Genomic DNA, 25,987 nt, shown 5'->3' on the forward strand with positions numbered 1-25,987 from the left:
CACACACACACACACACACACACGCACACACACACACAAACACGCAAGCACACACACACACACACACAAACGGAGCCCTCCACTGCTCCATGCACAGTTAGGACAGGGGAACAAGTGCACGTGTTATTTCTGCACGTCCAAGTATGTAAAACATGCCGAGGGCACAAACCCCTCCCACCCCCTGCCATCACCGTTTGAGATGAAGAGAGCAACACCTGCCTGCCTGCCATGTTCAGCAGTCACTAAATATAGGGGATTTTTTAGACAATTTCAACACTTTTTCAAAACTGGCTTGAATATCGCACGTTGTTTTGTACATTATGCTATCTAACAAACGGCACGAGGATTGTACCTTCTGCGGTCAGGACATTAAATTGTAGTGAGCCTTCATGCTTCACTGCTTTGAAAAAATATGCAAAAAATTACATCATGTAAATATCATTTTCACATGTTACTTCATTCAGAAACATTGTTACTTCAAAGGATATTAACCAGAAAACACGTGTTGTTGAATATGTAAAACATTAGTTTAAAGCTACATCTTCAAAAACGGAATGAAATGAATTAAGATAAGTGAATGAATAACCTTAAAATTTTAATTTTAATTGAATATTGCCAACAATATGTTCAGGAGGGTAAAACAAATGAATGGAATGATTTCATAGTTCTCCGAAATAGGGCGAAATGCGTGTTGAACTTGTACCAGATGAAGCCACACCGATAATTAGTAGGACATAAACGGCATAAGTTAAGTTCCAGGTAAAGGAAAAGGTGGAAAACACTCGTAAAAAAACGAGTCAAAAAACCTAAGTGATGTTTCGGTTTGTGCATTCTAATTTAATCTGCGCTTGTTTCTTACTGTAGGTATTCCAATTAGTGAAATAATTTAAACATAATATTAATACTTTGAAACGTTCCCTCCGGTATTACCAATATGCTAAATTAATTGTTGTAAATTGTATATTCGTAGGTTGGGATAATATTCCTAACAAAAATTGATAATTTAGGCAAAATGAATTTTTTTTTTTTCTCGGATGAGAAACTGCGGTTATAGCCGAAAAATAGACAAAAGATCTTTTTGATTACATTGTCTTCCAAAGCGCTCTCAGATGTAGATTCGAGTTTAGGCTGCATAAACACAATTTAATCTACGAAAACAAACTGACCACTAAATTTTCTGATCCACAAAACAAACGAATGAATCCTGTGTGTTAGCCGCACTTTGCCCTAATAAATAAAAATCTAACCCACAAAATGTAGCCTATAGTCATTCTAAATAGGAGAACATTTGTCTTTCATGTAGCATTTTGAATGGATACCCTAAAGTGCCGCCTCTAAACCGTTATCAGATCGTGTTATCTTTGTCAAGCTGGTGTTAACCATTAGAGAAACACTGCATGGACATCAACTGAATTCAATTTGAACTGCTTTCCACTAAGAACATGTCTAATCTAGTTCCATTTCCCCAGAGGCAAACGCTACAATTTCTATATTGGTCTATGCTGTACAAAACAAAACAAAAACAAAAAAATACTATTTTGTCATGGAGAGGATGGTAATTACACAAATAAAATAAAAAACATTAGACCGAATTATATGTTTCATTGTCTAATACACACTTTGGCTGCGTTATAAATGACCGAGATTGGTTTGAAATATGGGGGAGAGAATACCGAATGTAGATAAAGAACTCTCACTGTCCCCGGGAGAGTTCCATATACCATGTTCGGATGATGAATAGCGGCCAAAGGAGAGGATCGATCTCTGAAGCACACTCACTCCACTCTCTTCTACAAAACTATACAGCAATTAATTGTGGCTTGTCCCCTCATCCTTCATCTCCTTGTGGCACATATCGATGGAGATTACTGCTGATGGGTCGTTTTATCACCTTAAATAAACAGTCACCACCTTTTCAAACTCCGGTTTAATATATAGGGTTATACCTCTTATATATGTTTATCGTATTTTTTTTATATTGAAGTTGAACAGAAAATATAAAAAGCCGTAAATCCAGATCGCCATATTTGTGCAGACAGACTAGACGCGTACAAATCATGATTTGACAAAAGCAATCACCGTGATATGATACAATTTTTTTTTTTTTTACAATCACGTGTTTGGTTTTCTTCTAAGTAAACGTACAGCTTGACATGTCTGACTGTTAAATGAGAACACGGCAACGGTGAAAAGGTGGTAGGCTCTCCCGCAAAAGCATTGATGTTGTTCTATTCGTACAAATGAACTTACTTGGTTAGCTGAATTATCTGATTTTCTAATTTAAATGTAGCATTATAGAACAGTGAAACTTATGTGAGTGTAAATCGAAGGGCAAATAATCAATTTTATTCATGCGTGTCCACGTTAGCGCAAACTCCATTGCACTTCGTCGTTCAAATCTTGTTTTTCTTTTATTACTGAACATTCTCAAATAGCTTGAAAGGTAACAGCAATCAATATCACGTGTTTTGCACTAGATCATAACTGTTCTGACTTTTATGAACAATAATGCTGTTCTGCTCATATTTATGTCATTATATAATTTGCTCAGTCTGTGAAAATAAAGCATCATGTGGCAGTCTAAGGACTGTCCAGTCCTTAAAATCTTATTTGTGTAGCCTATAGCAGTCTATAATTGAATGCTCATTTTTTCAGTGAGTATTCAATTATAGGAATGAAAGGGAAAATTAGTAATTCACATGTATAATTCAGTTCCATTGCACCTTACAGTATATGGTTGGCATTGTTCAGTTTTAGTGGATTACATCCATTTACCTCTTGTGGATAATTATCTGAATTATGCATTAATTTAACCAAAACAATTTTCCACAACTATCACGTTCCAACACACAGTTCTTCCTGCGCACACCCGCGCGCAAACACTCGCGCGCGCATACACGCAAGTTTTCAAAGCATGGTCTCAGTCTTGGAACTTTAAACATTGGAACTGGTTAATAACTACAATAAGAACGAAAACCTACGAACTTCAGGAGTCAAAAGCCGAATGTATTTCTTACAACTTTTGAGGAACAAGTTGAAAATTCCACACCATTTTTGAGGTAAATTTCCAACACTGTAATAAGTGGTCATCTTGACTTTGAATGTTAAAATGCCTTTTGAGCAAAGGGTGGAGGAGAGGAGTATATATATATATATATATATATATATATATATATATATATATATATATATGCTGTTGTTGTTAACCTGTTAGCACTACTTAAAACAGATTTATGCCCAAGAAACATAATATTACATGCACGAGGAACATGACACTTCATTTGCTGTTTTGGAACATATTAAACATGCATTTTCTACATGGACACAAGTAATATCCATGAGTCTTCTTGAAAGAATACGTACGATTATTGGGGTCGCCGGTGTGATTGTTCAGTGGAATTATTTCCATTCTCTGCTGTCCGTAGAGGTAGTAGTCTAACTCCTCAGAGGTAAATTTAAACCTCGATCCTCTGTCATTTTTACAGTTGGACGACAAACAAAGTTCTTTCGCTTGTTGAGGGTTAACACTGTCTGATGTGGGGATTTCGGTGCACAGTGCTTGTCCAAAAAGTGCAATTTGCGGCACGGATAGTTGAGTTAAACCCGCCAGCGAGGAAACCGATGAGATGGAAGAGGTCGAGGACGGCGTTAAAGCTGACGAAGACGACGTGGAGGAGATCAGGTTAGGGCGCTGACGAAGACTTTCAACCGAGATGGTCGCTCTCTCCGGCGGCTGGAGCTGAGCCAGGGCTCCGTTCTTTATTTGGTTCTGGGGGAAAAGCTGTTGCCAGTGCTGGATGTAGGTCGGGTCCACTTTTAGGAAGGCAGATCCGCTGGGGTCACCGGGTTTCAGCATCTTTGTACGCGGCTGCAACGTACAACAGATAGTAAGTTTCAACGGTCTTTTTTTTGGAAGGTTTTGGTCACTCAAATGCCGTATAGCATCGTCGGCGCGAGTGAAGATGAATTTCATCATTACGTAAGACTACTGATGTTGACATTTCGAAATACGTTAACATCGACATACACAGAGTGTGGATTGTCAAGCACGTTTAAAAAAAACCCCACGAAAATACAAACGGAAAAGTCACGCATTCCATTCAGAATTCATACGAAAAAAGAAACGCCTCCTGGTACAAACTATGAAACATACAGTACGCATTAAACAAACAACACACGTGTTAGTAATACCATCATGTAAGATTCAGCGGTTCAGTTCCGCTATCCTCCCCCCGAATCATTGGAGCAGTGCCTAGGCTAGCGGAGGGGTGCGCTTCTTTTATGAGTTAAACATCCAAGTTCTTTACATTTTTATCAAAATGTGCACTGTCGACACAGCAACAGACTTACCCAGTTTACGCAAATAAGAAGCTTTGTCCCTGACAGTGATTCCAAATAGTATTTCCCAGACTCCTACACCATAATAGTATTGACTTGAGGAAACGCCGTGCTCGTTATCCAGCTCTACACACGAAGAACAATATCAGCTCCCCCCACGCGCTCGCCCTCTGAGCACTCGCAGGCTCGAGAAAGGGCACGTGGGTTTTACGACAGCATAAAACACAGGGGACGAAGGAGTTCATACTGGCCCAAAAATGTATTCTAACATCAGTCTTTGCCAGAACTATTCCTGGATTTTGGGCTTTAAAAAACTAACGCAAACTTTTAAGTACCAGATATAATAGAGACACAGTGAACCAGTAGTGCTAACGCTAAAATAATGTATCGATGTTATATGCATGGTATCGATGTTATATGCATGTTATGTGGGCATGTGCTCAAGTTTTATATTTTGTAGGCCTACTATACGTATACAAGAGCGCAATTCGGTGCTCAGAATGGTTAATCGAATTAGGTTTTTATTTTTTTATTTTTTTATTTTAGTAATAACACATTTTTACTTTCAGGCTTGTTTTATTCATTTTTTTACACGTGTCTATGTGGTAGAGAAATAATTACGTCGAGTTTTCATTGTATTTTCCATTACATTTGGTCTTGGACTGTTAGTTAAATAGGCACTCTTCAAGATAACGGACTTCATGGCATTGTTGCAGCAACTTGTTATCCATCGCCTGTGTTTCCCACCCTCTGAGACGCTTGAGAAAGTTATTGCTGTTTGGATAGTGTCTGTATATCTAAATGTAGGGCATTTTACACAATTCCACCCAGAAGGGCAGTAAAATGTTTTGACTGGCGTCATTTTGACAAGGCCATCCGTCATCCAGAGCCCTCAGATTGATAACGAACCAAAACACAAACATAATCGTCTGAAAATGAATTCTAGTCTAAGAAACCACCATTTCACTGTAAAAGAATGTGAATAAAAACACAGCCTACAAAATGTCCCAGTTCTGTATGTCTAAATGTGATTTTCTTGTGAGAGTTATGTCCTATATAAGTTAAGTATTTGCCTCTTAAAATATCATTTTCTCGGTTAAACTGCATTATATGTACAACTTTGTTTGCTTTTGTTCACAGGTTAGTACAATATTTAATGAATAGGATAATAAGAAATTTGAACATTATAGGGCTCGTACCGTTATTCTGACTTTTGCAATAACATTACTTGTGTTCACCATTACGATTTCAGTACTGCAAGCACGAGCGGCCAGACCTGGGTTTTCCATAACAAATAACATCAACGTTCAAAAAGTGTTTAAAGACTGAACAACGTATTCCAGTCATACGTAGTCTAATCACAACTGAAAATGTATATTCTCACACAGTCCAGTCCATCTTCTCATAAACAGTCTTAAAAGCGCCCAGTCAGATTTCAGTCGCTGAGATGCTCATAAATATCAACTGAAGCCCAAAAATCCGAGATTTCAAACTTCAAATCAAAATGTGAAAAGGACCGCGAGCTGTCTTATTAAACGCGGTCCTCTGGGAGCGCGATGACTCATAACATACTTGTCCATCAAAGTGTCCACCGCCGACTTTGTGGTCCATTAATTTGACCAGATTCAACTCGATATATTTGGCCATTCAGTTTCTTTTTTCACACACCACAATATGCAAGTAAGACTTTATCAATACTGCTTGTTCGCTACTTATCACTGGTAATTAATACAAAATCATAATAATGTAGTCTATAAAAATATATACGATTAATGGTTAAATACACGTGTCCGTACACATTTTGAAGCTATTCGTTTTGCTTTGGTTTCAGTATAGACCTTTTGTAGGCAATTTGTCAACACGCATCTGTGACAACACGGTGAGAATAGAAAACGCCTATTATTGTTATTATTATTTTAATTGTTTCTGTTTGCTTATGTGAATACAGGCTACATCTTAATTTAATTAGTGAAAGGTGTATAATTCATATAGGTTAAGGGATTTTTATTTTTATTTAAACATGACATTCTAGCCCATGTGTGAAATAAATAAGATGCAATTATAAAAAGCGCATTGGTGTTTTTATTCATTGATTAATGACCACTAAAGTAAAACACGTTGGACTGGGAGCCCCGATCAATAAATTAGGTGCCGAAATTCATCATTTTCTTCGGAAAAAAATAATATAATTATTGATGCGATTATTTTTAAAAGAAGCTTGTTATATATTTACATAATCACGATTTGAAAGTGCTAAGATAGGCGTCCCCTGCATTTACATACTGTATTCCGTTTGACATTCAATTAAAACGTTTACATTTCTTGTTAATTAATTCGCCTGATGGCTGCAAGACAAATGGACGGCCCGCTTTGACAGGAGTCCGATAAAGAATTCAACAGCCTCTCCCTATGCCCCGAATGTCTCCTGATTATGGTTCTAAGGTCACGGGTTGCCGGGTATATAATTCATTAATATAGACGTATATTCAGATGGGAGTTGGTGATACGCTATTTATTTGGCATCATCTGGCTTTAACTTCTGTTGCGCACAACAAATTGTCCTGGAAGTGAGTAATAAATGCCCTTTTAATATTCAGAACAACTTGACCGTCTAAAGAGTACCTCAACCACATTTTCACCTTTTATTAGGAATAATTTAGGTAGTTTGTGTCATTGATGATTGCGCATTCAGCCGACACAATTTGCTGGGTATAAACGGAAACAATTGATCGGAAACCGTTTCAATGCTTCTGGTATATCTGCAGGGCTAACCGTTAATTTATGATCTGCGCAACGAGAAATTACAACACTTTTATGTATTTAGACCTTTTAAAGACGTAAAAAGGGTCATCACAGAGATCTTGCAAAGAGCATTCTTTATATTTGCAGCAGCATTTCATGGTCTTGAACTTTACTTGTCTTTAAAATACTAGTGGATCCCGCAAGTAATCAAATATTTTGATTAGGATTTACATCGATTTCCGTCAGAATTTGAATTAAGGTCACTGCTGTTTTTTGACATATGGTCGGCGAGCCCAAACTCGCTCCTAATTTACATGGAATCGAACTGCGTTAGTTTTGCTTCCCCCATATTGCACATATTGTAAATATTCAGGTTTAAATATTCTTAACACGGGAAATTTTGATACAAAATGGCCATTATAATAATGGGACTGTTATACAAACATCACTAATGAAGTACAAAGAGATCACACACAATATTTGCGTCAATAGTTTAAGGACGAGCGCAAAATTGGTGAATGCGTACATTGCATACATATATTCAGACGCACAGAGGACAACTGCAAAACTTGACGTATATGCACTGACAGGCAGTGCAACAGCGATTATCTTTCCAGGGAAACCCAAGAGGGCGCAGCGATTCCCCTGTTCAGCATTCGAGCGCCAGACACTAGGTAGCCTACTGATCTCACATTCGTTGATAGTTTTATGTCAGTTAATGAGCAGGTTATACAAGGCGGAAATAAATGACATGCGTTCGGCAAGTTCCGGTTACAGCAAAAGAGATACAGAGATACCTTTTTAAACGTAGCCACGTTTTTTCTTATTTACAATAACAAGTGGGTTCTGACAATTACACACAAATATGTTTAATTTTGTTTTTTTAGGTTTTGTTGGTATAAGAGTAATCATGTCTCTGTAATTGATTCCAAACTATCATTTATTTATTTATTTATGAAAAACAAGATCAACTCCTGGGGTGACATAAAAATGAGGGGAATGTTGTCTCTTCTAACATGTTTTTTCACAGGTCCATCCAGGCATTACAGAGATTTAGCCATACAATTGTGAGTTAGTCAAATATACAGTCATACACATATAGACATATTTCTATTACTTTGCACTGTAAAATGTCCAGTGTAAATTCAACACTAACAGAGTACATATGGTCCTACTCTGGACCAGAGTACCACAATGTGCACTCTGCAAGAGTTGATTTAACACTGGACATTTTACTATGTACAGGAAGATGTCAATTTTAAAGTGACATTAGGTACTGAATATTCTTCATCACAAGGATGCGATGATTGTTTCTGAATGCAGCCAACCATCATAATTTAAATTTCATACGGTCCGTGTCGCTTATCATTTCGGTAGGACTGGCTCATTTGTAAGATTCACTTCATGATAATTAAGTGTCAAGGCAGTTTGAGTTGTCAAGTGAACCTAGTTTAAATTTACAAAACATTTTTATTTTTTTGGCAGCACTAACCTGTTTAAAGGCATAGCATCAGTATACTATCCAGAATTTGAACTAATGGACCTCTAAATATGAGCACACATATTTATAATCCCAAAATGGCGGTGCCAAGCCTTCAGACTGCTCATTCGGTCAAGTTATCTTAAAGAAACAGACGAGCCTGAGTCAGAAATTTGGCTGATCCTCACTGACAGAGTAAAGCCAATTTACCACTGATTGCCCATTAATATACTGTTTATTCTTAGAAATGACTTTTTGTTTCCTGAACAATGCTGAGTTGATGGTAGTTCTTTAAGGTCCCACGTGGATCTGGAAATTATGATTAATGTAAAAAATTAATTGTTTCAATTGTGAAGCCACTAGGCTGGAAGAATTCATATTCAGAGTCAGGAGAATCAATCAAAATTGAGTGTCATTGCCAAATCAAACTCTCATGAGTGGAACAGGCTGTCTCCCAAATAGCTTACGAGGTAGAATCTTGTCTTCTGGACTCTACATTTATATCCTCTAAGACTCAGCAGAAAAAAAAGTTTAAGTATTTAAATGTTTTTCAACATAATAAAAGTATGTTGGATGACATTGTCTAGTTGCAGTGAAAATATAATTTTTGAATGGCCTTTGGAGTACATGTGATTTTAGAGATGAAATCCCCTACGGGAGACAAAAATTTATAGTCGGGTCTTAGTAGGACAGGGTGGTTAAACAATCCAGTGACCTTATAAACCGCTGATTTGACTCGCAAACATTTGTTCCCATGGTATGGATTGGTGAGTGCAGTTACAGTACACTGCACACAGGACAAAAACATTCAGATGAGACTTTCCGTGAAAATGACGCTATTCCTTTAGTTCTCAGTGCAGTAGATGTTTCGTCCAGAAAATTGTAAAGTTTTGCTTCTAATGTAGATTTATTTGTTTGCAATCTGCACAGAACAAAGGTTCTTAGACTGGGATTTAGCTCACTAGTAACTATTCTGGATCTATGTAAAAAAAAAAAAAAATTTTTTAAAGTTCACAGTCTTGCCCATACTTACTTTAATGAAGATAATTGTATTCTTTTCATTTATAGTTGATTATCTTGTGGGAATGAGAAAAAGTGCACTGAAATGTTATGTTAATGATTTAAAAGAATCTAGAGCTTGGCAAGTTGACTTGGATATACTCTAAGTTGATAAATGCCTTATCGTGGTTAAATGGATTTAAATTTTAGTTTCCATTTATAACACAAGTTAATTTTTCAAATGGGAAATATATATATATATATTTTTTTTACATAAGTAGAAGTGTATAGAGCTTGAAATTACTCAAAGAATTTCCCATGGAACGGTTTCTCGTAACATATTAAAAATGTGTTCTATCAATAATCTAACTATGCAGCTGTGTATGAAACCATGTCTAGACACAGTGCAACAAGCCATCCAACGAATGTAGGGCTAACCCAGAGTTGCCTTGTGGTTTCTATAAAACCTGTCACCGGTCGTCTTTGTGTCACATGGCACATAAGGCCACTACAAAACAGTAACTTAAACATTTTGTCAGTTACATCTAGAACGTTGTTTCTGAAGTTGCACCACGATCAGGCGTCAACCTTAGCAGCAACTCTGAAGACAACAGTACGAAAGCACCCAGCAACTTGTCTAAACTTAGAGGAGGTGTGCAAGGACAGGTGTAAATATTCAACTAAACAGAACAGCCAATCCATCAAGCATATTATTATCTTTCAGCTCCACACAGCAAGAGCCTGAACTAGCACTGAACTATGAAATAGCCGGGTAAATATTAGCACACTGCAAACCTTTAGGGAACGTAAATAAAAAAAGGAAACAAGCTATTTATTTCCTTATGAGCAAAAAATAAATAAAATAAAACAAAATAAATAGGAAATGTGTTCACCGGTCAAATTATCTTTCAAAGAATGCTAAACTTTCATACTTATTGGAGCAAGCAAAGAAGCAGGGTATCGCTAGCTTAAGGCCAATGTCAGCGTGAAGAACTTTTCACAGACACACACCTCCACAGTTGCCTTTTACAGCGTGTTGTAGCACAATGCACAACTCCACAACGGTGTTTTTTTGTCTTGTTAAGCAGTTACATTCAGCAAATGTATGAGCATTCAGCAGTATTTCAACGTTCCACGAAAACAACAACATTGAACACAGCAGGATAGGGCTCCACTGTTTCTTTAGGAGCTGAGTAAAGAATGAAAGTTTGGAAATAAGTTGCTTTAATTTTATTGCTGCTCAGAATTGAAATATATGAAACAGAAATATGTTTTGGCCTGAGCGGGCAAAGATCCAGGCACTTGCGTGTTGAGTTTCGGAGAAAGGAAACTAGTTGGATCATTGTTTCTTTTGTTTGGCTTTATTTAATTTTTTTCATTTTTTTGTAGTTGTACTCCATGCTGAAATGTTTTCCAAGAAGCATAACTGGAGTAATTTCAGTAGTGTATGCGGGTTTATACAGCCCACCTCTACCACTCATCACTGGGATTAAATATAACAGTTCAGAGGATTCACGTTTATTTTTTAGTCATAATCTTGATTTATGCACAGCAAACGTAATACTGAGTTGCTGTGTATTCCAATATGATGCTCAATGTCTTGCCAAGCTTTGCGTTTTGTGATTCTGTCTGAACAATGCTTCCGCTGGCTAGGTCATGTAATGCAGACATTTCCATAGTCAGGACCTGAATGTTTTCATTGTTTTAATGCCGCAAAACTGTTAAACAAATGCTATTGAGATTGCTTAGTATCCTATCCTCAAAACATGCACCAGTGGTGGCTTGCGTATACACAGTAAAAATGTCCAGTGTTAATTCAACTCTAACAGAGTACATATGGCCCTACTCTGTAAGAGTTGACTTAACACTGTACATTTTAATGTGTATTATTGAACATGTTGTGTCACAAATGTGATTTTCCTGGCTATGTCACTGATCTGTCATAGAGAACCAATAAGTTTAATGTAAAGTGAAGTCTATTGTGCTCTCCCATGATAATTTTCCTATAACTATAAAAAGGAAGTTGAGTATAAAACACATATAGTACGATTTCGAGTTAATCTATATTCACTGTGAATGAGTAATGAGTAAATGCATCAGTGTGAATTAGTCCGTCAGTCCATTGGACTTGCAGATATTGAGCTGCTATTGAAGATGCGTCTAAAATGGGAACACGCAAGTAGAATGTGCAAATTACATGCACTACACAACTATCAATTATATCATGCACCAAACACATATTCACACATGCAAGGCAATAACGCACAGCTTTTTTTTATAAGTTTACAATACACTGAGGCTGAACATGAAATTGTATGAGATCTTTTCGTGGGCCAGATTTGTAATACGCACTGGTTTATTCATGAAAAGGTTCAGTCAAACAGCTTTACCCAAAAGGATGTTTGGGTAGCTGTGCTATCCAAACCTATTCTTTACAAATAGAAATGTATTGCAAATAGGTATTATTTTATTGTCTATAGGTCGAAGAGGAACGTGTTTGTGGGGTAACTTTCACCATTCCTCCATATACAATCTTTCGAGATCCTTTAGATGCGTCTGTTTGCGCTTGTGGCCTGCCCTCTTCAATTCAAACCACAAACTTTCGATCGAGTTGAAGTCTAGAGATTGAGAGGCCAGACGACTATTTTGTGGTCAGTTTACTGTTTCTTGGCTGGTTTTGAAGTACACTTTGTATCATTGTCTTGCTGAAAGATCTATTCGCCAACAAGTTTGAACTTCTCGGCAAAAGGGGAAATCAGTTTTTTTTTTTTTGCTGAAATGTCCAGTGTATATTCAAGACAGTTCATGATTCAGTTGACCTTAACAAGTAGATGCAAAACATCCATGTAACATCAAAGTTCCACCCGCATATTTACCTTGGTATGATGTGTGTGGCATATTTACCAGGAGTCAAAATGGGTCACGGAATAAGTCTGTAGTCCACACGGCCATGCTTGTATGCGTGCTGGACAGGCGCCTGAAAGGAACAAAATTTCGAATTTGCTTCCCAGTATTAAAAAGTTTAAGAGCCAGTGCTGTACTGCCGCTACGGTAAGAACAGGCTACCTTCACCCAAGCTGGAAGCAAAAGTAGAACATACTGCTTTAATTAGAATATTTACACAATATTTATACGTTTCATCAAATATAGAGCAATGTTGTAGTTACTGTTATTATTATTTTTTTAAAGATACATGCCAAAACTGCTTGGACCATGCAATTTTAAATGCTTTGTATTGCACTGAACCTTACACGAAGCCATATTCTAATTCTAATGGATTTATCTGAGGGTGCTACACAGCTGATTGAAAAAAGTGAAATGGGTTCCAACAACCTATCAAATATCTGCAAATATCTGCTAAGGTAGAATTTTTTAAAGTGTCACTTGTGCAATGACTATGAGGTACTGGGGTCATTTTAATCTAAGTTTGTACAGTTTGATGTGAAAAAGCCAAAAAATCAATATGGCTGCCAGGAAATAGGAAGTGGGCCAATATGTACTATTTCTGCCAGGTTTCAGTCCAACGTTAATTATACATCAAACTTGTAATTGTACACAAAAATGGCAGTCAAATATGCATAATTTGTGGAAAGCGTGGGTATTTTGGCTTCTCAGTCCATCAAGGCTGAATAAAATTGGAAAGCACAAATTTCTCTCCAAAACAAATACATCATCTATTCAAAACAAGAGTGGCTGTCAGGAAGTACTTAAACAACAGCACAGAAATCTTGACAAAAGCAATGGGAACTGTCATATTGTGCCTTGTCCCTGGATTGCTGAACTTAAATACCTAGATGATGACATTTCGACAAATATTTCTCAATGCATGGTGCACTTTGCCACACTTAATATAAATCTGCCGACTGTTTGTGTGAGTTAGTCAGATAAACTGACTGGCGCACTAACCAAAGGACACCTATCTGCACATGTGATGTAAGGATATTTTGTAGTTTTAGATGACAACCTGACACTTTACAGTAGGCCTATATATTCTCAGGCTCCATAGTTTCAGCTGTTTTGAAGGAGTTGGACTGGGAAAGAATCTGCAGAGGTGGTAGAGTTTGCTTGATCACATTCCCTTAGGCTAATCCACCAACCGAAAAATCAACACTCCGTTTACATTCCCGTACGGTCTGGGGGGAATGTCCAGTTTTCCTAAATCTTACACGATTTGATGACGAACTGAATATGTAGGCTATTACACCGGAAAAGCGCAAGACGTCGTTTGAGGGCACCAGCGAAGCAGCCTTACTGTAATAGGCAGACTTAATAAGTTGCTCAGCCTGTGTCTTCCTTCTTTCTAGCCGATCATAATCATTTTCGTCTCGCTGCCCTCCTTGGAGGAGGGACCATGAATACAGGAAGCACACGCTGGTTTTGCCTTGAGCCACAAAAAAACGCCAACTAGACTGTCTTACGCAAAAATAAAATGGAGCTCCGAGTGTTGTTATCCTTCTTGATCCTCCTCGTTTTAGGTTCGTTCTCAGAATGTTCCAAAGCGAGGAGAGGACCAAAAGTCACAGTTAAGGTAGGCGCCGCATCCTGCACTGGTCGTATTTCTCAGCAATTCTGCGTAAGGAATACCGGAGCGATGGGCTACAGTATTCTGCAATAGCCTATGCAATTAACGTTAGCTTGCTACCGGCAGACATACGCGTAGGCTACATTTATGCTCTTTGAGTTCGGTCAGTCGCATTGTATACGCTAATTTCAGTGATACAATTACAGTTGAAATTCTTTTGCAAATAAGCATCTACGTTGGGACATAGGCTATATACAAACATCAGGGTAATGATGTAGGCTGCCATGGAGATACCTAGCGAACGGTCAAATCCGTGCTGCCCGTGTTATAGAATCGTTGCTATTTCTTCAACATCGATTAGTGTTTGGCAATAAACAAATGTTTTATTTAGCATGTCAATGACTGCGCAAGATGTATTTGTTTATAGGCCGGCTTTGTACACATCCTGTTTTTGTATTTATTATATATTTATTTATAAATATATTTTTATTGGTCTTGTTTATCGTCTTCGCGAAGCAGTAGTCGAATGTCTAAACATACATTAGGCCTAACTGACCACTTCAAGACGACTAAGTAAAGCAAGACGTGTTGTGCATGGATGATCAATTAAACAGGGTTATTTTCCAAACATTCCATCACCCCTTTTCCTATGAACGACATATTTTTCATCTAAAGGACAATTACACCGACTTACTTAACACCAAGTCTGTAAGAAACAAGTATACTCTATGGTGTAAAATTAAATTCGATAAAATTAGTGTCCACTGGATTTATTTTAAAAAAGACAAGATACGCTTAATTATTGTATATAATAATGTTGTACATCAATTGGCTTTTAAAATACGTTCATGAATACGTTTTGCACATTCTTTTAGGTCAGATTTGCAAATTCCGTGTTTTTATATTCTTTTCTTTTTTCAGGTGTTCTTTGATATAACGGTGGGCGGGCACGAGGTCGGCAGGATTGTCATTGGTCTATTTGGAGACGTGGTTCCTCAGACTGTCAATAACTTTGTTGCTCTAGCCACGGGAGAGGTATTGTATTAATAATGATACTTCATAGTGATGTGAACCAACACAGTAAAATGTCCAGTGTTAATGCAACGCTTCATAGGTAACATTTGATCCCACATTTCAGAGTGGAATCAAAGGTTATCTGTTAAGAGTTGAATTAGCACTGGACATTTTGCTGTGAATTGAAGTGAGACTTGGTTGAGTGGCTTGCTCATCCATTACAGGATCACACCCAAATGACCAAAATAATTGCTGACAGCTACGCTTGACCCCTTTGAGAGTGAACGTAATCTGTACATGTTTTGTTTGTCTGCAAAGTCTGCAACGTACCCTCATGGAGCTAAGCCTTTTTTTTACATTGACAGTGATTAATCCTGCTGTACGGGTACACAACAACGCAACGAAGGTGTGGTTTCAAAGTGCTAATCGTAACCGTACCAGTGCTTTAAAAGGGTCTCGTTTTGCAGAAAGGGTATGGCTACAAGGGAAGCAAGTTTCACAGAGTCATCAAAGACTTCATGATCCAAGGAGGGGACTTCACTGCTGGGGATGGAACAGGAGGTATGCTCTGGTGACAGGGAAGGACTGGAAGGTGATACCTACTCACGTTCCCATTAGCATGAATTTAAGCAGCGTTAATATTGATCCAAATTTAATTCCTCATGGGAAAGAGCATGGTGCATATGAAAATGAAAAAAATATTCTTACTCTTAAAATATTCTTACTTGTCATTCCTTATTAAAATCGTAAACTTTTGCATTTTTTAAATTGGTGTCATTTTAAAAATCAGGAGCATGCAAATGATTGGTTTAAAAGGGTATGGAAGTTGTCAATTCATTCAAAAAGTACCTTCCTTAGCTGCATCAAAGTGAAATGAGACCATCTTTCTGTAAAAAAAAAAATTGTTTGGAATCAACTCTCAGTGCAAATGATTTGTGTGTTCAAAGGAAAATTTTCTGTAACAGTTTAATGGACGTTCTTGTCCACTAAACCCATGATTCTGTCGACAGTCGTCCTTCATTTTGACTTAAAATGAACTGCCAAGCTGTGCTTCAGAGACATAGTTTCGCAAGTTCAGTGATCGCCACAATTAGCTCCTTAAACCGTGTTTGTGAGGGAAAAAGGCAAAGATCAACTTTAAGGTCAAATTTAAATACGAGCGTTGATTCGATGCAGGCGGCAGCAGAGTTGCTTATCTGGAAACTGAATCTCTTGTTGCCGCTCCAGGCAGGAGCGTCTATGGTACTTCCTTCCCCGACGAAAACTTCAAGCTGAAGCACCTGGGGGTCGGGTGGGTGAGCATGGCCAACGCAGGGCCCGACACCAACGGCTCGCAGTTCTTCATCACCGCCGCCCGGGCACCCTGGCTGGACGGCAAACACGTGGTGTTCGGCAAGGTCCTGGACGGCATGGTACGCCCGCACTTCCTCGTAGCGCACTTCACTTAGCACCACACGCTAAGTACTCGGCACAAGAACTGGAAAAAGAACTACCCTCGACACATTACATTACATTACATTACAGGCGTTTAGCAGACACTTATCCAGAGCGACTTACGCAACTTTTTAACGCAGCATTTACACTGCATTTCTACAGCTGGATAACACATCGCCACGCTGTGACTTGCAAATTGAGTGAAACGGTTTCTTCACAAATGCATGTTTCGTGAGATCAGCAGTTGTCCTGTGGAATGTGCTACAGTGATATTTTAAATTGGATGCGCTGGTGCCGCTGAACTGTTTTAAAAATCGTATTTGTGATTTTATTGTGGATACATGTAGTTGTTTTTAAGAGTCTAAATAAAGGAATGATGATGACGATGACCTAAATTAACTCATCAAATTGTGTTTTCGGATTAAAAGTTTTTTTTTTTTCACGTGTTGCATATGTTTTTCGGTCAGGGTTATGCACAAGATGGTGATTTAATTGAGGCCTGTGAGTTTGCAGGACTAAGAAAAGGACCAGAAGGTCTATCAGCATCTGTATTATCTTTCCATCTGACAATTTAACGAAATGAGTTGTCTTAGTTTTGAGCGATTCGGCTGTGTTTTCTCACGTTCATCGTTGGTCTTCTCTTCTGCAGTCTGTGGTTCACACGATCGAGCTCCAGGACACAAACGAAAGGAACCTGCCCTATACGGAGTGCGTGATTGTCAACAGCGGGAAGATTGAAGTCAAGGAGCCCTTTGTGGTAGAAGTGGAGGGCTGGTAGGATTAGCGTTACGCGCTAATAACACTAATCGTACTACCACCCTGCTACTGACATGCCTGATTTTTGCTTGTTACAGAAGTTCACTGTAATGCTTACAGGTTCTAAAGTATTTTCTGTCCTAATAACGTAGCCATATGATACATGTAAGATCCAGTTTTAAGGTACTGTATGCAACTTTTTATATTCTACTTGCCAAGCAAAAAAGGAAGTGTACACGTATGCACCAGCTGAATAGCACTTTACCATTGTGACACATGCTGAGAAGTAATATATATGCCAAACATTGTGCTGTGTAAGTAAATGATTTTTCTGCATTTCTTGATAAATGCAGTATTTGAGTGCCAGGAAGGCTGCATTGTGGGTGCCAATGAATTCCCTGCCACATATGCAAGTTTCGTACAAAACGTATGTAAAGATTCGCTGTATTTATTTCAGAAATTGTGGTTGTAGACAAACGTGGGTAGCTCTTTTCCAGATTCTCCCCTCCACCACTGGCACGTAAGTTGTGAAAACATGCATGTAAAAGCACAGATACAGCAAGCTTTAGAGCCTGGATTTATTACAGACCTTCATTGTCAGTAGACCTTCTACATCTTGCGTGCAATATGGCATAATGGCTAAAATTATTTTATATTACTATGATTTTTTAAAATTCAGCCCTTGTCAGACATTCCCAACATCCAGCAACCTGCTATATGTTGCATATCATGTGATGATTGATGTGATATTAGCAGCTAACTCATCTATGAGTTACTGTGTCCTTGCCTGACCATTCTTCCCACGATGCACTTCACTTAGCACTACATGCTAAGTACTTGGCACAAGAACTGGAAAAAGAACTACCCTTGCCACATTTTGTTTTGAACCCTATATGGTCAGTGGGGCATCCCTTCAAGTGCAGTGTTTAGTTAATGGTGTAACAATGAGAATTAATCAGCGGCAGATATGACCATGAAAACTGTGTGTTCACCTCACAAATGTTCATAGCACACTGCAACATTTTAAGAAGTGAAACACATGCGCGCACACAAACACACACACATACATACATGCATACATACACACACAAGCTAACTAACCATAAATTGGGGAGAAGAACTTAAGTTATGGTAGCTAGCTGGCTCGTCAATATGTGACCTTCTATATCTTGTTGAAATCATCCATCTCGATATAGTTAATGGTAAGGATAAGGCATAAAGCATACATTTTTTCAGTTGTATTAAACCAAGAGACATTCATGCAAGGGCAGCATGTCTACCTGTGATGCCCATATAACAATGTAAGAGTGACATTTTAAGTAAGTTCAGTTTTGTATCGCCATAGTAAATAACTGGTGTACGCAAGGGTCTTAGACATCAGTATGGAATTATTATTCACCGTTCACTGACAGTTCTTTCATATGATAGCAGTTATATTTGTTTGCTCTTGGGTACACCAGAAACAGCGGATGAATTCATATATTTTCATAAATTTCTTAAACATTTCATTAAAATGTCCTGTTTGGTAAAATATGTACTGCATAAGACCCAGGTCCACTGTGTGCTGGCTTTCCTGGAGGAAATTCCAGCTGCCAACCTAAGATGGATTCTGGCTGGTATCAACGTCTGTTCCAGCTGGATACCATCTGGAATTTGGTGATGGTCTGTTGTCTGGCCCACTAGCTGGACATGGTCTTGCCAGTGTGGTTGCTGTGTCAACCACCTTGTTGCCAACTTGACCATCGCCAAACCAGCTGGACCAGCTTAAAACCAGGCAGGAACCAAGCTGGTATTTCCACCAGGCTTTGTATGGAAACTAAAATAAAGTATCATTTCTTGAATGAATAATGCATTTTTGACTATCATTCATTAAATAATATATGTTGTTCAGGTTTAGTACGGTAAACTGGTTTAAATATTGGAATAAAGTTTTTGGTATTGCAAGCAAGCGTGACATGCAGAGTAAGGGGAAGCTTGGACCATTTGGAAGGACATTTGTAAAGATTATGAATCTAATAAGCAGAGTATTCAGTCACTGATAAAAGCAATGCTTGCATTGGATAAACTGTACTCGGTAAAATGCCCAGTGTTAATTCAACTCTTAAAAGATTACATTTGGTCACACATTCCGAGTGGGACCAAATATTGTCTGTTAAAGGTGAATTAGCACTGGGACATTTTACTGTGTAGTATATGGATGACTCCTATGAAATTCCACTGAGGAAATATATGCTATATTTGTATTAAATATATGCTATATTTGTGTAAAATATATGCTATATTAGTATAGAATATATACTGTGTTAGGATTAAAGCTTCTCCAAGCACAGCTGTGAAGCTGAAGAAGTCCAAATAGAGAGACGTGGCTGAAAACAGGGAGTTTCCACGGTCAATCAAATGTGGCATTTTTCACCATAAAATATCTGAAAATATGGCACCATCCTGCTTAAAATGTACATATATAATTGTGAATTTAAATTTTTCATTTCAATGCACTACATACGACTAAGTCAAAGTTCATAGGAAATATGTCTGATGCAATCTAAAACCATTGTACATGCAATAAACAGTAATTTCATCCTACGTAAAACTATTCCATATTGAACAAATTAAATGTAATTAATAAATTGCAGTTGGCTTTTTGTGCAAGTAAACTGCAAAAAAATAGGTTTTAAAAATGAATTGATTATATTTTAATTACTTTAAATATTATTTTTCTTGATATGTCTGATATCTATGAATTCAGATATCATAAAACTCACCATTAGGACTGCACCTAAATACAGTCATTTTAGTACAAGCTTGCACTACATCATGACCCACAAACTGAAAATCAGTTTCTCGTGTTTAAAGTTTTGATTCATATGACTTTGACGCTATTTCTTCAACCAGTGGAGATTTTTGCCGGTAGTAATAGGCCTATTTCACATATGAAACTGTTTACTACTGTATACTATTTTAATATATTTGTATATTATTAAAATATATATATATTTAAATATAAAACAATAAAATATATTTTCTTTATAAATGCAATATTGGTGCTTTTTGTGTTTCAGAAAATTCTCAGTCTCAGTTTCTCTACATTTTAAGAGTTGAGAAAGAGACATGAAAAAACCAAACAAAATGGAGCGTAATCTAGAGACTGAAGCACCACCATACATCAGTCACTAGAATATACTGCTGATTCCCCAAGAAGGACCACTAACACTTGATGTTTCCAAATGCCCGATTCTCGTAGCGGAGCGTCTCTGGTTGACTAAATGTTTGGCACTGACAGGCGATACAGGTTGTCCTGACAGGACGGCGGACTAATGAGAACACAATGCGATTTGTTTTCCTCGCCCCTGTCTCCGCGCCGAGAGGGCGGGGGGCGGAAAACAGCCGCGGACACAAAGGTCAGGAGCTGAGAGGGAGAGGAATCTCGGGAGGCCGGCGCGGGATTTGGACGGGAGACCCGTCGCCGACCGTTATCACTTCGCGCACGAGCGCTCACCTGGACGTTAATCCTTCACGCGATAATCAAAAAGCGGCGCGACGGAATCATGTTTTAAATTAATCAGACATGGTCAGGTTTGTTCTACGTTTGTAATACATATTCACGTTTGTTCTGCGTAATAACAGAACTCAGTATACAGGTATCTTGTTTATCATTTCATAAAGATACTCTGATCTGACGCCACTTTTTCTTAGTATAATAAAGCACTATTGCAAATCCTCACAAGGGGTTTCCCAAACTATTTCCTCAACCCAAATATCGAATTAACTGTGATCATTAAACCCTGTAAACTAGCCCCATCACTATCCACAGCAGTTAAGGTCATCCATTGTTTTCCAATAAATCCCAGCAAGCACCAAACGCATGACAAAAACAAACGAAAAAATGAACACCTGATAAATCCTTCAACAGCTAAATAAGAATCAGATCACAGCGATTAGATTTAATGGAAGCCATTGTTGAAAATAAGGTACCATTCTGAGGTATAGTGTGCATTAATAGTGGACTAATAGCTATGACTGCCAACTTAGAGCATGAGCAACTTTATTTTTATTAATACAACCAGAGACCACAAAAAAAATCTTTCAAAGCCAATTAAAATGTGAGAAATTGAGTTACCTTCAGCGGCTTCGCACAGCGGGACAGTTTACCTGGGAAATGGTTATAATTACCAAAAATGCTGAGTAAGGAACAGGAAGAAAAACAAGCCTCATACAAACGCTGCCCAGATTTACTGGTCAAAGCGCATTGCAATAAGATGGAATAGTGACTTGCGATTTTCTTCCAGAAGTCAGAAGATGTGATGAACATTTAAATGAGTCTGCCATTTCGGGGGAAAGAAAATGGCAGAAGTTCTTTGCATGAGTACTGGCATTTGTAAAATTATAGTGACTTCCTGTAGTGTCATTTTCATTAAGTCAATTCAGTGTCTTGTATTTCATAAGAAATGCACAAAATTATCATTATGTCACTGCATTTCACATAGATGTGTCAGTTCAAACAGTCACATTCTTTTCATTGGTAAAAGTCTAAAAAAAAGGCCTACGCATGTATTTGTGTACATGCATTTTGTACTGTATGTGAGTGTGTGTGTTTATGAAAACGTGTGTGTGTTTCCAAAACGTTTGTGTTTGTGTATGAGTGTGTTTGTGTGTATGTGTGTGTACGAGCGAGTATGTATGTTTGTGTGTGCGCGTGTGTTTGTGTGTGTGTGTATGTGTGTTGTGTGTGTCGAGCGAGTGTTGTTGTGTGTGAGGTGTGTGTGTATGTGTGTGAGTGTGTTGGGGTGTGTGTGATGTGTGTGTGAATGTGTTTGTGTGTGTGTGTATGTGTGTTTGTGTGTGTGCGTGAGTGTGCGTGTGAGTGTGTTTGTGTGCATCTAACCAAGACAGGTCAGCGCGCAGATGGGCCTTCGGGGGCCAGTCCAGGGCCGGTAGCAGAGAGGAGGAGAGACACGCCGCGGCTCTGGTTCCGGCTGCGGCCGGCGCGGAGCACAGATACTATATTGACGAAAGATCCGCGTCGTGAAGCCGGGGTTTCTGACCGGCGCCGCTGGCAGCGGACGTGGAGGGATGACAGGCTTCATTACCGGCGGTGCCGAGCAGCTCATGGGGGTCCCCCAGGAGCAGCCGCGCAGGCTGATGGGACAGTTTACTGGAAAGGTCAAAAGCAAGGCGAGCCGGCCTCACAGAAACCAGCTTAAACTCTGCCTGATTGAATCTGGCCGAGCTGCAGCACAACAGAGCAAATCACGCGCCCAGCAGTAAACCTTCAATGTGCAATTCTTTTCCTTTTTCGTCTTTTTTTACACAGCTATTCATAATTTTCCTAATTCACAGCTCTTCATGATTCAATTATATATTTCTTTTAATCTCTTTTAGTCTTCCACATTTAAATTCTTCTGTAGTCATGATGTACTAATTACAATTAGTGTTTCAGACCTCATCCTTCCAGTTGTGACAGCTGATCCTGTCACTAGCTACATTATTTGAAAATATAATTGACCTTTGACCTACAGCATGAATGTTGTTCAATGATATAATTGCTGTAAGCACATATTATATATAATTATATTTGAGACTAACCAAGACTAATGCCTACAGCAATAATTTTACAATGGAAAACAACAGTGTCAGTGCAATCTTGAAGAATGAGATAGGGTAGTCCTGTTTTGTGTCTCATAAATGTAACGCTGTAAGTCTAACAATTTAAGATTATGTATTAGCATATATAACAGTACAATTTAGCATAGTTGTGGAGGTAGCTTTGCCATGACTTTAGAATGACCCAAATGCTCGTTATATGAACATTCCTCAACGCTGTCTTGTTTGGCACTAGATAAATTGTGAAGTAATAGAGCTCACATTTCATGCGGAAATGTTTCCCTCCAAGACTGTGACAAGGCCGATTTCCTCCTCATCGTTCTAGGATGCCTCACACCTTCAACGTTGTCCGCTTGCTGAAAATCGGGACACTGGAAAGCTTGGACGCTCTTGTATCGTTCTACAGGTTTCTGACAGTGAAATCGTTTGCAGATCACTTTTCAGTTTCTGCCATATTGACTGTTGAGTAATGGCAGTGCCTAACCCCGTTATACTGTCTGACAATTATAACCATCTGCTCCTAGTTCCCCAGACTTTTACAATTAAGCCCTGTATTATCATATTGACAGTTCTGACACACTGTAGATGTACAATCAGCGCATCAGACAGAATGGATATTTAGTCTGTTTGGAGATCCTGGAGTCGTGTTTTTTTGCAGGATCTTTCCATCGTATTTGGATTTTGTTGCAAGACTGACTATTAATATTTTTCAGGACAGGCATTTTTGTTATTTGGGTTCCATTCGCACAAGGTTTGCAGCCCTGATAAAATGTAAAAAATCATCTTTTTCTTAGCTGTTGAAAAGTGAGGAGTGACTAGATTTTTAATATTATTTTGGAAAACGTTCTCAGGGACAGATATCTCTGGGAAGTGCCCGAGGGCTCACAGTGACCTGACAGTGACATGGTATGGGAGGGGTACAGTTACAGTGATTCATTCGTATCCAGCTGGCTAAAATCCATAGTTCAACTCTCAATCTCAGTATTTCAAGCATTTCACAACCCACACAGCTATTTTGGCTGCTCCCATGGAAATGCATTTTTAACACCGCGGAATCTATTCGTTTATACCAAGGGTATTCTTTGATAATAGGCCCATATCTTCAGATCTTGCAAACAGACAACGCAAGCCCTGTCACTCCCATTATAAAATCACACGAAGGTGAGAGTAACGGCAAAGAGATAAAAATGCATTTTGAAGCAGAAATATGTATGTATTCATTAAAACGATTTTCTGTTAGTAATCTGGACAATTGCCCCACTGAAAGGTTCCATACACTTGCTATTATTATCATTTATTTTGACAAGGAAACATGCATCAGTTTAAGCCCAGACTTCGACTCCGGCGTCACAAGCTTTCAGTTTGCCTCCAAAACGTATGTGAGCCGTTGAACTCCATTTTTAAAAGTCACTGAGGCTTCCTTTGCTCTGGAGGCTCAGAGAGGGAGATAGCAGGTGGATTGCATTGATCGCCTCTCCCAGCTCCCACGCGGCTCCTCGCCCAGCGCCTCTCCAATTGTCTGGATTTTTTACTCCTTTCCGCGCTTAAAATATGGTCACAAATTTACAAAAGGGACTTGTTCTGTCTCGACCCCCGGCGAGGTACCATCACTCGGTGGAAAACATTGCCGAAAATATCAAAGGGAGGCGGCGTTTGGACAGGGCAGGGGTATAAACAGCGTAATGATTTCCCCCGAGCTCACGGCCGAGGAGCGTTGTCACGGAAAGCGCGGTAAATGGTGACATATCTTCACTTAGGATCCCCGGGAAATCGAACGCTGACATTCTTTTCTGGGGCCCGGGGCCTCCTCATTATCCAATTACCGCGGTAACTGAAGAATGCGCTCGGAGGTCGGACGACAGCGGCTCCAACCTTCCGAGATTATGAGTGGGTACACCGCCAAACAGCACCGCCGTGCCGGCTCTGGGGCCGCGGGGCCCAGAGGAGCTATTTATAAATGAATTTCAGATTCCTCACAGCAGCATCAGATCACACTTCCCCGTAATAGGGCCGTTTTTTTTCTTTTTTTTTCTTTTTTTTCTTTCTTTTTTTTTTTTTTTCAAACCAGCTGGCAGCCAGAACAAATACGCGGGTTTTCATTTTTGTATTTTCTCTACGGATGGTAATACGACGAACGAACGAACGAGCGAGCGAGCGAACGAGCGACAAAAAAGATATGCTGAAAAATGCGTCCCAGTTAACTTAAAAAAAAAAAAAACCCAAATAGCGGGAGAGCGGTGACAGGGTTTAGCGACAGAGGACGGATGGAAGCGGTTAGGCGGGCCATCGCGGCAATGTTTAATCATTAAGATGAAGCGCGCGCGCAGGAGCCATCCCGTTAAATTTATGCATCGTGCCACATTAATCACCAACGGGATGCAGTGCTCAGAAGCCAGAAAAGAATGCGGTGCTTAATAAATCAGCTGACGCCGTGTGTGTGTGTGTGTGTGTGTGTGTGTGTGACCGTAAGTGCTTTTCACCTGGAGCCTTCAGCGGAGATGATTCTCCCTTCCTGGTGGCTGCGGGCTGGACCGCGTCTAGCCTGCCTGTGAGGATATACGCTCATAAAGCTGCCATTACATTACGATAATAATAATAATAATAATGGGCTAATGCTCGGTCGTCACACTAATGATCACGCCTCAATTTATATCTCACTTTGAGCCTTAAGGAGCTGCTGCTAAAGGCGGCAAAGCTGAACGAGGCGCTGGCCGATGTACTCGACACGCGTTTCTTCAAAATGACAAACAGCCCTCTGTCCACGCGAACAGCTGATGCGAACTCCGCCGATGACGTCACGAGCGCACAGGCCCTGTGGAATGCGTGCATTTTCAAAAAATGCTTTGAAAACAACGCTCGTTGTTTATTCAGCTACTCAGCGCGCGCGGAGATAATGCGTGAGAGCAGGCCTTACTCTACGCGCAGCGGAAAAGTTTTACTTGCTGCATGCTAAAAGGAACAAGGCTTTTATAAAGAAATAAATAAATAATTTTAAAAAGCGTAGCGACGTCCCGCGGCCGGACGCCCTCCGACGACGCGTCTCCGGACCCTCGCTCCGGCGGGCTTTTTCCTGCAGGAAGAGGAAGAGGCCTCGGCGTATT

General features: G+C 39.2%; 2 protein-coding genes across 4 annotated transcripts in view; one reads left to right on the forward strand and one right to left on the reverse strand.

Moving 5' to 3' along the window:
• prdm6 (PR domain containing 6) overlaps nucleotides 1-16,154 on the reverse strand; it is a 66,288-nt gene extending 50,134 nt beyond the window's left edge. For 2 of the 3 annotated variants that reach the window (XM_064297227.1, XM_064297229.1), the window contains exons 1-2: nucleotides 4,351-4,513; nucleotides 3,364-3,868 (exon numbers count right to left, since the gene is read on the reverse strand). In XM_064297227.1, coding sequence (XP_064153297.1) covers nucleotides 3,364-3,856 — 493 coding nt within the window. In that variant the 5' untranslated portion in view covers nucleotides 3,857-3,868; nucleotides 4,351-4,513. Of the gene's footprint in view, nucleotides 1-3,363; nucleotides 3,869-4,350; nucleotides 4,514-12,435; nucleotides 12,537-15,944 lie in introns of those variants that run through there. The other variant, XM_064297228.1, reaches the window with a different exon arrangement.
• ppic (peptidylprolyl isomerase C) lies at nucleotides 13,797-19,133 on the forward strand. The gene is made up of 5 exons (XM_064297230.1): nucleotides 13,797-14,087; nucleotides 15,003-15,116; nucleotides 15,563-15,656; nucleotides 16,323-16,507; nucleotides 17,179-19,133. The coding sequence occupies exons 1-5, from the start codon at nucleotides 13,989-13,991 to the stop codon at nucleotides 17,305-17,307; spliced, it is 621 nt and encodes a 206-aa protein (XP_064153300.1). The 5' UTR covers nucleotides 13,797-13,988; the 3' UTR covers nucleotides 17,308-19,133.
• The last annotated feature ends 6,854 nt before the right edge of the window (nucleotides 19,134-25,987 follow it).

This window comes from Anguilla rostrata, chromosome 10 (assembly GCF_018555375.3).
Source record: "Anguilla rostrata isolate EN2019 chromosome 10, ASM1855537v3, whole genome shotgun sequence".
Classification (NCBI taxonomy): Eukaryota; Metazoa; Chordata; class Actinopteri; order Anguilliformes; family Anguillidae; genus Anguilla; species Anguilla rostrata.

Excerpts from the sequence above, each read along its gene's own strand:
- ppic (XM_064297230.1), top strand. The coding sequence starts at position 13,989 with ATGGAGCTCCGAGTGTTGTTATCCTTCTTGATCCTCCTCGTTTTAGGT. Across the intron at positions 15,117-15,562 it reads TTGCTCTAGCCACGGGAGAG|AAAGGGTATGGCTACAAGGG; the intron begins GTATTGTATTAA and ends CTCGTTTTGCAG. Across the intron at positions 15,657-16,322 it reads TGCTGGGGATGGAACAGGAG|GCAGGAGCGTCTATGGTACT; the intron begins GTATGCTCTGGT and ends TTGCCGCTCCAG.